This window comes from Mustelus asterias, chromosome 6 (assembly GCF_964213995.1).
Source record: "Mustelus asterias chromosome 6, sMusAst1.hap1.1, whole genome shotgun sequence".
NCBI classification, from domain to species: Eukaryota; Metazoa; Chordata; class Chondrichthyes; order Carcharhiniformes; family Triakidae; genus Mustelus; species Mustelus asterias.
Window position 1 is genome coordinate 126,664,196 of NC_135806.1, and position 13,529 is coordinate 126,677,724.

At 44.3% G+C, this 13,529-nt stretch overlaps 1 protein-coding gene across 1 annotated transcript in view; it reads left to right on the forward strand.

Moving 5' to 3' along the window:
* Positions 1 to 8,894: 8,894 nt before the first annotated feature.
* aga (aspartylglucosaminidase) overlaps positions 8,895 to 13,529 on the forward strand; it is a 33,416-nt gene continuing 28,781 nt past the window's right edge. The window contains exons 1-2 of the mRNA XM_078215103.1: positions 8,895 to 9,143; positions 13,329 to 13,482. Of these exons, the coding sequence (XP_078071229.1) occupies positions 9,026 to 9,143; positions 13,329 to 13,482 (272 nt within the window). The 5' untranslated portion in view covers positions 8,895 to 9,025. The remainder of the gene's footprint in view (positions 9,144 to 13,328; positions 13,483 to 13,529) is intronic.

A 13,529-nucleotide genomic window follows, 5' to 3' on the forward strand; every position in this document is an offset into this window, starting at 1 on the left:
TTTGTATCTTTTTCCCGACGGAAGAAGGTGGAAGAGAGAATGTCTGGGGTGCGTGGGGTCCTTAATTATGCTGGCTGCTTTTCCCAGGCAGCGGGAAGTGTAGACAGTGTCAATGGATGGGAGGCCAGTTTAATTATTGGCTGAGCTTCATTCACAACCCTTTGTAGTTTCTTCAGTCTTGGGCAGAGCAGGAGCCATATCAAACTGTGATACTACCAGAAAGAATGCTTTCTTTGGTGCATCTGTAAAAGTTGGTGACAGTCGTTATTGAAGCCAGTTAAAGGAAAGCTAAAGAAAAAGCCCCATCAACATCACAGCACCAATGTATTATATTAATATACCTGAAATGTAATGAAACATCGCAAGGCAATTCACAGCAACATCATGAAACAATTCTCTGCCAACTTCAGCCCGACTTCTGCCACAGGCAGAGGATTTAAATATAAGAATAATTAATACTTGTGCCATTTTCAACATTCAAAAATAGTAAAATGCTCTGGATGCTGGAGATCAGAAATGTTCAAAACATTCAAAATAAGGGCAGCACAATGGCACAGTGGTTAGCACTGCTGCTTCACAGAACCAGGGACTTGGGTTCAATCCTGGCTTTGGGTGATTGTCTGTGTGGAGTTTGCGCATTCTCCTCATGCCTGCGTGAGCCTCTTCCGGGTGCTCCGGTTTCCTCTGACAGTCCAAAAATGTGCTGGTTAGGAAATTGGCCAAGATAAATTATCCCTCAGTGTCGTCCCAAGATTAAATGGATTAGATCTGGTAAATGTTACAGGGATAGGGTGAGGCAGAGGGCTTGAGTAAAATGCTTTGTCAGAGTGTTGAAGCTCACTCGAAAGGCTGAATGGCCTCTTTTGCACTGCAGGGATTCTATGATGATTCTATGAACATTACCCAACAGTGCCAGAAACAGAATTAACATTCCCGATTGATTGATTAAAAGTTTAACCCTGTTTCTCTCCTCAATGGTTTCCTGAACGTTTGGGTATTTCCATCAAAGGTAGCATTGCAGATTCATTTTTCTGTTAATGAACAAGCCATTATTTGAAATAATTATCACAGATTTGAGTTAAAAAGCATGAAATCTTAATGAAGAATATGGGAAATGTATTTTCAGTTCTTTTACTCATTGACATGAGCAACATATTCTGAAGAGTACAGAATTGTTCTGGTGAGTCCTGGGTGGATGGTGGCACAGTGGTTAACACTGCTGCCTCCCAGCGCTGGGGTTCTGGGTTCAATTCCAGCCTGGAGTGACTGTGTAGAATTTGCATGTTCTCCCTGTGTCTGCATGGGTTTCCTCCGGTTTCTTCCCACCCTCCAAAGATGTGCAGGTTAAGTGGATTGGTCATGGTAAATTGTCCCTTAAAGTCTGAAAATGTATAGTTTAGGAGAATTAGCAGGGTAAATATTTGCGGTTACGGGGATAGGGCTATAAGATGCTCTGTCAGAGAGTCGCTGTAGACTTGATGGACTGAATGGCCTCCTTCTGCACTGTAGGGATTTTATAATTCAAAGTATTAATTTGTTCATTTATGTTTTACAAAGAGGGCCTTTCAGTTCCTGCATTCATACACAGAACAGGACAATGCTCATACATGTAGCAGTATAAACCAAATGGGGAGGCATTAGTGTCATGGTATTGTCACTGGATTGGCAATCCAGAGATGCAGGGCAATTCTCTAGGGACCACGGTTCGAATCACACCACGGCAGATGGTGAAATTTGAATTCAATTAAAGAAAATCTGGAATTAAAAGTTTAATGCTGACAATGAAACCATTGTCAATTGTCTGGTTCACTAATGTCCTTTAGGGAAGGAAATCTCTCGTCCTTACCCGGTCTAGCCGACATGTGACTCCAGATACATGGAATTGTAGTTGACTCTTAACAGCCCCTTCATGGGCAATCAAGGATGGACAATAAATGCTGGCCCAACCAGCAAAGCTCATATCCCATGAACAAATGAAAGAAATCCATCTCTGTATTTGCATCTGAAACACAGGGTAGGATTTTGCCCACTGCACCCCCTCCCCATCCCACCCCCATGTCCCCAAACACACATACACCCCTGTGCCCCCCCTCATGACGTGTTTTCCAGCAACACATCTTCTGTCCTGTCATTGTCTATGGCGGTTTGTATGGCTCACCCATCCCGCGACTGGGGAAGCCACGCAGGGGGGTCACCTTCAACAGGACCAGTAAGTCCTGTCGGAGGTTAGGGCTGGACAGTTCCACCTACAGAGTTTGTGGTGTGAATGCTATTAAACAGAATTAGTCAAGGTGAATAATAGAGGTACATTCAATGGAAAATTAGATAAGCATATGTTGGAGAAGGGAATAAGAGCGTTCTGCTGATAGAGTTACATGCAAGAGGGTGGGAAGAAGCACAAATAGAACAAAAACACAGTGCCAAATTGCAGGCTTCTGTGCTATATATTCTGTTTGGAACTGAGGCAAACAGAACTCAAGATCATCAAATGTGCTGAGGCCATTTACTCAATAAGTACACATGTTTATTTGCACAAGGTGAGTTACTTTGGTCGCAAAATTGGGATGGCAGATTACAATCTGACTGGCCATAAATTAAGAGAGGGGAATGTGTGACAAGACCTGGGTGTCCTCATACACCAGTCACTGAAGACAAGCATGCAGGTGCAGCAGCCAGCTAAAAAGGCAAATGGTACTTTGGCCTTCATAGCGAAAGGGTTCGAGTACAGGAGCAGGGATGCCTTTCTGCAATTATACAGGGCCTTGGTGAGGCCACACCTGGAGTATTGTGTGCAGTTTTGGTCTCCTTATTTGAGAAAGAATATTTTTACAACAGGGAGTGCAGAGGTTTACCACTCTGATTCCTGGAATGGCAGGATTGATGTATGATAAGAACTTGCTGGAGTTCAGAGGAATGAGGGGGGGAATCTCATAGAAACCTATAAAATTCTAACAGGACTAAACAGGATAGATGCAAGAAGGATGATCCCGATGGTGGGTGGTGTCCAGCTTCAGGGGTCACAGGCTGAAGATACGGAGTAGATCATTTAGGACAGAGTTGTGCAGAAATTTCTTCACCCAGTGTGTGGTGAGCCTGTGAAATTCGCGAACACAAAGATGTGCAGGTTAGGTGGACTGGCCATGCAAAATTGTCCCTTAGTGTCCCAAGATGTGTCGGTTAGGGGGATTAGTCGGGTAAATGCATGAGATTATGTGGATAGGATGGGGGGACTTGAGTAAGCTGCTCTGTTGGAGAGTTGCTGTAGACCCAATGGGCCAAATGGCCTCCCACTGCACTTTTGGGACTCTATGAAATACTCATGCCCCTGGGTCTGGTCTTGCCTACAAGTAGAAACATCTTCTGTGCCCTTTCTATCAAACCCTTACATAATTATGAAAACCTCCATAAGGTTACCTTTGTCTTCTCTTTCCTGAAGAGCCTCGCCTGTTGAATCTTTCCTGATGTGTATAACCTCTCAGTTCTGTAGACAGTATATCTTGCTGTGGTTCAGAGAAATGAGCAGTTCCTGATGAGTATTAAAATCAGTTAGCATTTTTAAAATTCTTATAATGATAAACATTGCTTTTATTGCAAACAAAAATGCTTGGAAAGATTGTTGTGTAAAAGTGAATGATTTTTGCTGTTTGACCATTTTTTTTCATGTGGATTTTTTTTAATTTGGTGTTTTTGTCTCAGTTTAGTTACCAAGCAGTGGAATATATGAGATTGGGGTTTGACCCAAACACAGCTTGTCGAAAGGCTATTAACAGAATCCAAAAATAATACCCAAAGTTTTTTGGTGCCATCTCTGTGCGAACAGAACAGTTATGGTTATGGTAAGTCTTTGAAACACACAATCTCAAGAGACTAAATATTGCTTAAAAGTGACATAAAATGTCCAAGCTTCTCACCTTGCATTCATTAAAGCAATTCGCAAGAATGCCACCAGTAAACGGAGCAACAATTTATACTTCATGAGAAGAGATTGCTGATTGGTTGGTAAGTGGACTCTGATTGGTAGAGGTATTGCCATGGAAAATGCAGCAGAGAACAGTTAAATATCAAGCTGTTGTTTCACATTCAAACCTGGCAGGTCTGGTCTGGTCAAGGCATAGCCATGGGGAATGAACCAGGAAAAAGGCTGTCCCCCAAGCATTTCTTTAGCTGGAAAAAGTGGAATGCTTGGACATGCTCAATTTATCTGTTAAGTTATCTTGTGTAGTTCCTGATGGGTACAAGACAAGAAAGCTTCAATGTCTTGTCTTCTTTCTTTCAGCAGTGCTCACATTCTATGGTGCATTTCACCAACTACAGATGCACCATAGAAAGCACTGTTTCTGGTTGTATCACAGTTTGGTATGGCTCCTGCTCTGCCCAAGACCGCAAGAAACTACAAAAGATTGTGAATATAGCCCAATCCATCAGTCAAGCCAGCCTCCCATCCATTGACTCTGTCTACAGTTCCCGCCGACTCAGCAAAGCAGCCAGCATAATTAAGGACTCCATGCACTCCGGTCATTCGCTCTTCCGTCGAAAGATACAAAAGTCTGAGGTCACGTACCAACCAACTGAAGAACAGCTTCTTCCCTGCTGCCATCAGACTTTTGAGTGGACCTACCTTGCATTAAGTTGATCTTTCTCTACACCCTAGCTATGACTGTAATGCTACATTCTGCACTCTCTCGTTTCCTTCTCCATGAACAGTATGCTTTGTCTGTGTAGCGTGCAAGAAACAATACTTTTCACTGTATGTTAATACATGTGACAATAAAAAATCAAATCAAATTCTGTACTACCAAACAACTGTAAGCTATTTGGTTAAGGTATGGCCTTAAAGCTAGTGAATAAAAAGGAAATGGGTGTAATCATCTCTCAATTCAGTATTTGAAGCTTCAAGACTCAATGTTGAGTGCTATGGTTTCAGGCCATAATCACTGCTCCCATTTGTTGTCTTTTCTTTGTGTTTTTCTGTCTTTAATTTTTTTTTTGCTTAAGATAATGGTTGTTCTTCATTCAGCCATTCACACCTCCTCTAGACACATCTTTTATTTCAAATAACTCCTTTCCTTAAAAAAACAATACTGCCAAAAAACTCTTCAAGAGGTTTAACAACACCAGGTTAAAGTCCAACAGGTTTATTTGGTAGCAAAAGCCACACAAGCTTTCGGAGCTCTGAGCCCCTTCTTCAGGTGAGTGGGAATTCTGTCAGAATTTAGAGGTCGGTGCAGGCTTAGAGCTCCGAAAGCTTGTGTGGCTTTTGCTACCAAATAAACCTGTTGGACTTTAACCTGGTGTTGTTAAACTTCTTACTGTGTTTACCCCAGTCCAACGCCGGCATCTCCACATCAAAAAACTCTTCTGCAGAACTAATGAAGTTTTACGGAGATTGGCATTCATTAGAATCATTTTTTATTAAATAGAATTTTACAGGGGCTGGGGAGGGACTTTATCTTTCAAAAACATAATAACATGAGCAAGTTATGATTTAAGGGTTGGGGGGGAATATCCCAAGACATATCTGTTCTTGAAATGAATGCTGTCCAAAACAAAGTCAGAGCTGTAGCATACGGTGAAGAAACCACTGCATATATTAACAAAGAACAAAGAAAATTACAGTGCAGGAACAGGCCCTTCGGCCCTCCAAGCCTGCACCGACCATGCTGCCCGACTGAACTAAAACTCTCTACTCTTCCGGGCACCATATCCCTCTATTGCCATTCTATTCATGTATTTGTCAAGATGCCCCTTATAAGTCACTATCGCATCTGCTTCCACTACCTCCCCTGGCAGCGAGTTCCAGGCACCCACCACCCTATGTGCAAAAAAAAAACTTGCCTCGTACATCTCCTTTAAACCTTGTCTCTTGCACGTTAAACCTATGCCCCATAGTAATTGACTCTTACACCCTAGGAAAAAGCTTCTGACTATTCACTCTGTCCATGCCACTCATAATCTTGTAGACTTCTATCAAGTCATCCCTCAACCTCCGTTGTTCCAGTGAGAACAAACAAAGTTTCTCCAACCTCTCCTCATAGCTAATGCCCTCCATACCAGACAGCATCCTAGTAAACCTTTTCTGTATCCTCTCCAAAGCCTTCAGGGAGTGTGGCGACCAGAATTGAACACTATATTCCAAGTGCGGCCTAACTAAGGTTCTATAAAGCTTCAACATACATATAAACAAGGAATATGCCATTCAGCCCCTCGAGCTTGGTCCACCATTTAATAAGAGTTTTTTTTAATTCGTCAATGGGATGTGGGCGTCACTGGCTGGGCCAACATTTATTGCTCATTCCTAAGGGCATTTAAGTGTCAATCACATTGCTGTGGGTCTGGAGTCGCCTGTAGGCCAGACCAGGTTAGGATGGCAGATTTCCTTCCTTCCAGGACATTAGTGAACCAGATGGGTTTTACTACAATCAACAATGGTTTCATGGTCATCAGTAGATTTTTAATTTCAAATTTTTATTGAATTCAAGTTTCACCATGTGATGTGGTGGGATTCAAAGCCCGGTCCACAGAGCAATACCCTGGATCTCTGAATTACTAGTCCAGTGACAATACCACCATGCCACCACCTCCGCGATCATGGCTGATAGCCTCAAATCTGCATTCTGTCTATCCTCGATAATCTTTCACCCCCCGCCCCCCCCCCCCCCCCAGCTCAGCAAGAATTTATCCACCTCTGCCTTAAAGTAGTCAAAGACTCTGCTTTCACTGCCTTTTCAGGAAGAGAATTCCAAAGACACTCAACCCCCAGAGAAAAAATAAATCCCTTCATCTCTATTTAAGATAGGTGACCACTTATTTTGAAACATGTTCTCGAATCTCTCACAAGAGAAACATCTGCCGGAATTTCACTGTCTCGCCCACCCGAGGCTTGGAGGATCCCGCCCAAGGCCAACGGAGAATGCTGTTCTGTGAGCCTCGCCCGCCCCAATTCTGGGGCCGGTGAGGCGGTAAAATTCCAGCCATCTTCTCCACATCCAAACTCTCAAGATCTCTCAAGATTTTGTATGTTTCAATCAAGTCAATTCTTACTCTACTAAACTCCAGCAGATACAAGCCTAGCCTGTCCAACCTTTCCTCATAAAACAACCCACCCATTGCCAATTTTTAAACTCAATGCCGCACATAGAGACAGTGGCCCCTTCAGGCCGCCAGGTTTCTGCCACTGTTATATCATGATTGATGAGGGATCCTGTGTACTTAATTTTAAGATATTCCTGCCTATGCACAATTACATTTAAATGCTAGGCTGTCGGGGTTAGCTAGCTCTGCTAAGCTGAAGAATTGTAGCCAACTTGACTACATGTGGAATCAGGAGGCATGATGACCTAGCTAGTAATTGACTGCATTCCTGAAGGGTACACATTGCAGGCAAACAACAGTTTCCCGGAATAGCAGCTGCATCATTTCCACCCATTAAAAAGCTACATCTCACAAATGTTGACTGAAGGAATCACTTTAAAATTGTTCATGTTTACAAAGAAAGATACTCCATTACACTGGCTGTAGCACTTAGAAACTAGCTGTGTGTGAGCAGGACTCTGGGATACATACACAAATCAGTTGAGAGAGAACTCATTGGAGAAGGGCCCCCAAGTGTGACTTTGCATCTTACCGATACAGGCTGGAAATGAATAGTTGCTAATAAGAGCATCTTCTACAAATGTTGCTGTGTGTATAAGAACATAAGAACATAAGAAATAGGAGCAGGAGTAGGCCATCTAGCCCCTCGAGCCTGCCCCGCCATTCAATAAGATCATGGCTGATCTGAAGTGGATCAGTTCCACTTACCCGCCTGATCCCCATAACCCCTAATTCCCTTACCGATCAGGAATCCATCTATCCGTGATTTAAACATATTCAACGAGGTAGCCTCCACCACTTCAGTGGGCAGAGAATTCCAGAGATTCACCACCCTCTGAGAGAAGAAGTTCCTCCTCAACTCTGTCCTAAACTGCCCCCCCCCCCTTTATTTTGAGGCTGTGCCCTCTAGTTCTAGTTTCCTTTCTAAGTGGAAAGAATCTCTCCATCTCTACCCGATCCAGCCCCTTCATTATCTTATGGGTCTCTATAAGATCCCCCCTCAGCCTTCTAAATTCCAACGAATACAAACCCAATCTGCTCAGTCTCTCCTCATAATCATTGATGTGAAAGAGTTTTGCTTTGAAGTGGCAAGAATTGGGAAGTTGCTGAACTGGTTGTGTTGCACAACAGCGTGGCTATCACACTGCACTTTTGGAACTCTTACAGCACTAACGTTTCCAACTGTTAAGCTGCAAGTTAGCAGTTCGCCTGCCACCATTATCTGAATAATCTGTTATTTTCTTGCCACTCTGTGAACCTCAGCCCATGTAACTTAAGCAATAGCAACAGTACAGTACCTCCAGCTGCTCTGCCACTCAATAAAATTATAGCTGATCTTCAATATTAACCCCAGAATTAACATTATTACCAATCAGCAGACAAAAAGATGGATTAAAATGATTTATACAGTAATTGATATTAAAGCGTTCAATTGTTGAGACTAATTTACATTTTTGTGGAGGATGCTTTTATGAACATTTTCTACAAGTCAAAGACAAAAACAGTGGCGACTAGGGGATTTTCACAGTAACTTCATTGCAGTTCTAATGTAAGCCTTACTTGCGACACTCATAAATAAACTTTAAAAAGTCACTGCGAGGAGATTGAAAAAACTGCTGTGTGTGGGGGAAACGGGCTCAGCACAACGTGAGGGAAGGAATATGCAATTTGCATCAATTCAGGGGGTATAGGGGTGGTGTTAGAGGCAATGACAGATTGGGGAGGAGCAAATTGCAGTTAAATAGTGACTGAGCAGCCAGTTTGATTTTATTTCTAACAGGGAAGTACTGCTTCCTTCCCTGTCCTTTCGCAGCCACCGTATGTGGGTGTGATAGGAAGTCCCGATCCTGCCGGGCTGAGTAGTAAATGGGAGTTTTTCTGTGAATGGGACTGGGGTTTTTTTTTGTGAATTGGAGCCGGGCTCGGTGTTGCAATGGGATTCCCGGGCTGCGTTCCATTGGTGCTGACACTCAGCGCCTGCTGCTTCCCGGCGGCCGCCCGGCTGCCCCTTGTCATCAATACCTGGCCCTTTAAACAGGCAACGCAGAGAGGTGAGTGGCAACATTCAGAAATGTGTCTCTCGAGGTGACCTGTACGTGCACAGGGAGAGCTATCGCACACTCCTGTACTGGCCTTTTCTGTCGGCTTTCAGTCTAATTCCGTTTTAGATCTAATTCCAATACACCCAGGCCACATCTGCCCGGCAGTGTGGAAAATTCCCAGGTATGTCCTGTCCACAAACAAAGCAGTACAAATCCACACTGACCAATGACCATTCCCATCAATCTACAGCATTCGCAGTATTTTGCTTTTCCATCAATCTACTGTCCTTCAACTGGATGGGGTGCAGAGGAGATTCACCAGGATGCTGCCTGGGATGGAACATTTAAGTTATAGAGAGAGATTGGGGTGTGTTCATTGGAGCAGAGAAGACTGAGAGGCGACCTGATCGAGGTGTACAAGATTATGAGAGATGTGGATAAGGAGCAGCTATTCCCCTTAGTTGAAGGGTCAGTCATGAGGGGACATAGGTTCAAGATGAGGGGCAGGAGGTTTAGGGGGATATGAGGAAAAACATTTTTACCCAGAGACTGGTGATGGTCTGGAATGCGCTGCATGGGAGGGTGGTAGAGATGGGTTGCCTCACATCCTTAAAAAGTACCTGGATGAGCACTTAGCACATCATAAGATTCATGGCTATGGGCCAAGTGCTGGTAAATGGGATTAGATAGGTAGGTCCGGTGTTTCTCATGTGTTGGTGCAGACTCGATGGGCTGAAAGGCCTCTTCTGCATTGATTCTGTGATATGAAACACGTTACCAAGGTGGGCGGTAGTGGTGAAGGAGGTGAGAGGGTGGCTATGAGGCTGTTGAGGTTGGTTATGGGAGATGGTGATATGTATGAGAGAGTGAGGGTCATTTTGTGAAGCGTATAGGGGAGTGAGGGTGGTTTCTGTGAGTGAGTGGGTGGCTACAAACTGACCTGCATTGTTTTCTGTATTGTTTCAAGCCACCAATGTGTTCATCCAAGGAGATGGGTCTCGAAACCAGGCTCCTATTGTCACAACTGTGGAAATTGGTCTTCCCTATTGAAGCTGGATCTTAACTGTTTTTCTTAGTGATGACGTACCAAGTGCAGTTCTGGGGTGGCATGGTGGCACAGTGGTCAGCACTGCTGCCTCACAGCACCAGGGACCCAGGTCCAATTCGGGCCTCAGGTCACTGTCTGTGTGGAGTTTGCACATTCTCCATGTGTTGGTCTGGATTTCAAAGAAATTAACAGCACAGGAACAGGCCCTTCAGCCCTCCAAGCCTGCACCGACCATGCTGCCCGTCTAAACTAAAAAACCCTACCCTTCTGGAAACTATATTCCCCCTATTCCCATCCTATTTATGTATTTGTCAAGATGCCCCTTAAAGGTCACTATCGTATCTGCTTTCACCACCTTCCCTGGCAGCGAGTTCCAGGCACCCACCACCCTCTGTGTAAAAAAAAAAATCTCCTTTAAACCTTGCCCCTCACACCTTAAACCTATGGCCCCTAGTAATTGACTCTTCCACCCTGGGAAAAATATCTGAATACCCACTCTGTCCATGCCCCTCATCATATAGACTTCCATCAGATTGCCCTTCAACCTCCGTCATTCCAATGAGAACAAACCAAGTTCCTCCAACCTCTAATAACTAATGCCCTCGCAATTACAAGGGAGGAAGTCGCAATTACAAGGGAGGAAGTGTTAGGTGTTTTGGGAAGCATTAAGGTAGACAAATCCCCAGGGCCAGATAGCAACTGTCCTAGATTACTGACGGAAAAAAGAGATGAAATTGCTGGGCCTCTAACAGAAATCTTTGTTTCTTCATTGGACACAGGTGAGGTCCCAGGGGATTGGAGGATAGAAAATGTGGTCCCGTTATTTAAGAAGGGTAGCAAGGATAACCCGGTTAATTATAGGCCAGTGAGCTTGACGTCCGTGGTAGGGAAATTGTTGGAGAAGATTCTTAGAGATAGGATCTATACACATTTTAGAACTGAATAATCTCATTAGCGATAGACAACATGGTTTTGTATGAGGGAGGTCATGCCTCACAAATTTGGTTGAGTTTTTTGAGGAGGTGACAAAAATGATTGACAGGGGAAGGGCCGTGGATGTCGTCTACATGGACTTTAGTAAAGCATTTGACGAGGAGCCTCATGGCAGGCTGGTGCAAAAGGTTAAATCTGACGGGATCAAAGGTGAACTAGCTAGATGGGTACAGAACTGGCTTGGCCATAGAACCTGGTGTTGTTAAAACTCTGACTTGGCCATAGAAAACAGAGGGTAGCAGTGGAGGGGTCTTTTTCTGATTGGAGGTCTGTGACTAGTAGTGTTCCGCAAGGCTCTTTACTGGGATCTCTGCTGTTTGTGATATATATAAATGATTTGGAAGAAGATGTAGCTGGTCTGATTAGTAAGTTTGCGGACGACAAAGATTGCAGGAGTTGCGGATAGTGATGAACATTGTCAGAGAATACAGCAGGATATAGATAGGCTGGAAAATCGGGCGGAGAAATGGCAGATGGAATTTAATCCAGATAAATTCGAAGTGATGCATTTTGGTAGATCTAATGCAGGGGGGAGCGATACAATAAATGGCAGAACCATCAGGAGTATAGACACACAGAGGGATCTGGGTGTGCAAGTCCACAGATCCTTAAAGGTGGCAGCACAGGTGGAAAAGGTGGTGAAAGAAGGCATATGGCATGCTTGCCTTTATTGGACGGGGCATAGAGTACAAAAGTTGGCATATGATGTTGGAGTTATATAGAACGTTGGTTAGACCACATTTGGAATGCTGCGTCCAGTTCTGGTTGCCACACTACCAGAAGGATGTGGAGGCTTTGGAGAGAGTGCAGAAAAGGTTTACCAGGATGTTGCCTGGTATGGAGGGTATTAGCTATGAGGTGAGATTGAGTAAACTAGGGTTGTTCTCCCTGGAAAGACGGAGGTTGAGGGGCGACCTAATAGAAGTTTATAAAATTATGAAGGGCATAGATAGGGTGAACAGTTGGAAGCTTTTTCCCAGGTCAGAAATGACAAACACAAGGGGTCACAACTTCAAGGTGAGGGGGGCAAGGTTCAATACAGACATGCGGGGGATGTATTTTACACAGAGGGTGGTGGGGGCCTGGAATGCACTACCAAGCAAGGTGGTTGAGGCAGACACACTAGGATCATTTAAGACTTATCTAGATAGCCACATGAACAGACTGGAAATAGAGGGATACAAACAGATGATCTAGTTAGGAACACATGATCGGTGCAGGCTTGGAGGGCCGGAGGGCCTGTTCCTGTGCTGTATTGTTCTTTGTTCTTTGTATACCAGGCAACATCCTGGTAAATCTTTTCTGTACCCTCTCCAAAGCCTCCACATTCTTCTGGTAGTGTGGCGACCAGAATTGAACACTATATTCCAAGTGTGGTCGAATTAAGCTGCAACGTGACTTGCCAATTTTTAAACTCAATGCCCTTGCCGATGAAGGCAAGCATGCCACAGGTCTTCTTTACTATCTTCTCCACCTATGTTGCCACTTTCAGTGACCTGTGTACCTGTACACCCAGATCCTTCTGCCTATTAACTCTTTAAGTGTTCTATTTGCTGTATATTTTGCATCTGTATTAGATCTTCCAAAATGCATTACCTCACTCTCTCCATATTGCCTCGCTGTTTCCTCTAGGTGCTCTGGTTTCCTCCCACAGTCCAAAGATGTGCGGCTTAGGTTGATTGGCCATGCTAAATTGACCCTAGTGTCGGGGGATTAGCAGGATAAATAATAAGTGGGGTTATGTGGGGGCCTGGGGGGGATTGTGCTCGGTGCAAACTCGATGGGCCGAATTGCCTCCTTCTGCACTGTAGGGATTCTATGATTCTATTCTAAGAAGTGTGAAAAATAAGACATGGGGTGGGGTTTCTGTCTCCAACACCCCCACCCTTTTTTTTTATTCTGAAGGTGGTCCACCATTGGCTTGCGATGGGATCATCCGGACCTGCCGATATCAATGGGTTTGCCCATTGTTCACATCCTCAGTCACCAGGGAACAGATGGCAAGGGGTCGCCACTGGTGGACTGGAAGATTCTGCTTGGCGGGAAAGGCCAGAAAATTTTGGCTATGATTTATTCTCCCCACTTAAGAAGTTGAAACTTATCGAGGATGCGTAACCTAGCTCTTTTTGAATTAAATTGGGTGTTTCTTTTAGCATGGGACACTCTTCAGTCTGGAGGTTCGGCATTGGACGCAGTGGAGAAAGGTTGCAGTCAGTGTGAGGTTGATCAGTGTGATGGCACTGTGGGATATGGAGGAAGCCCAGATGAACGTGGAGAGACAACATTGGATGCTATGATTATGAATGGGTAAGTCAGATGCCTGACCATTGCCCCAAAGCCTGTCCACCATCCTC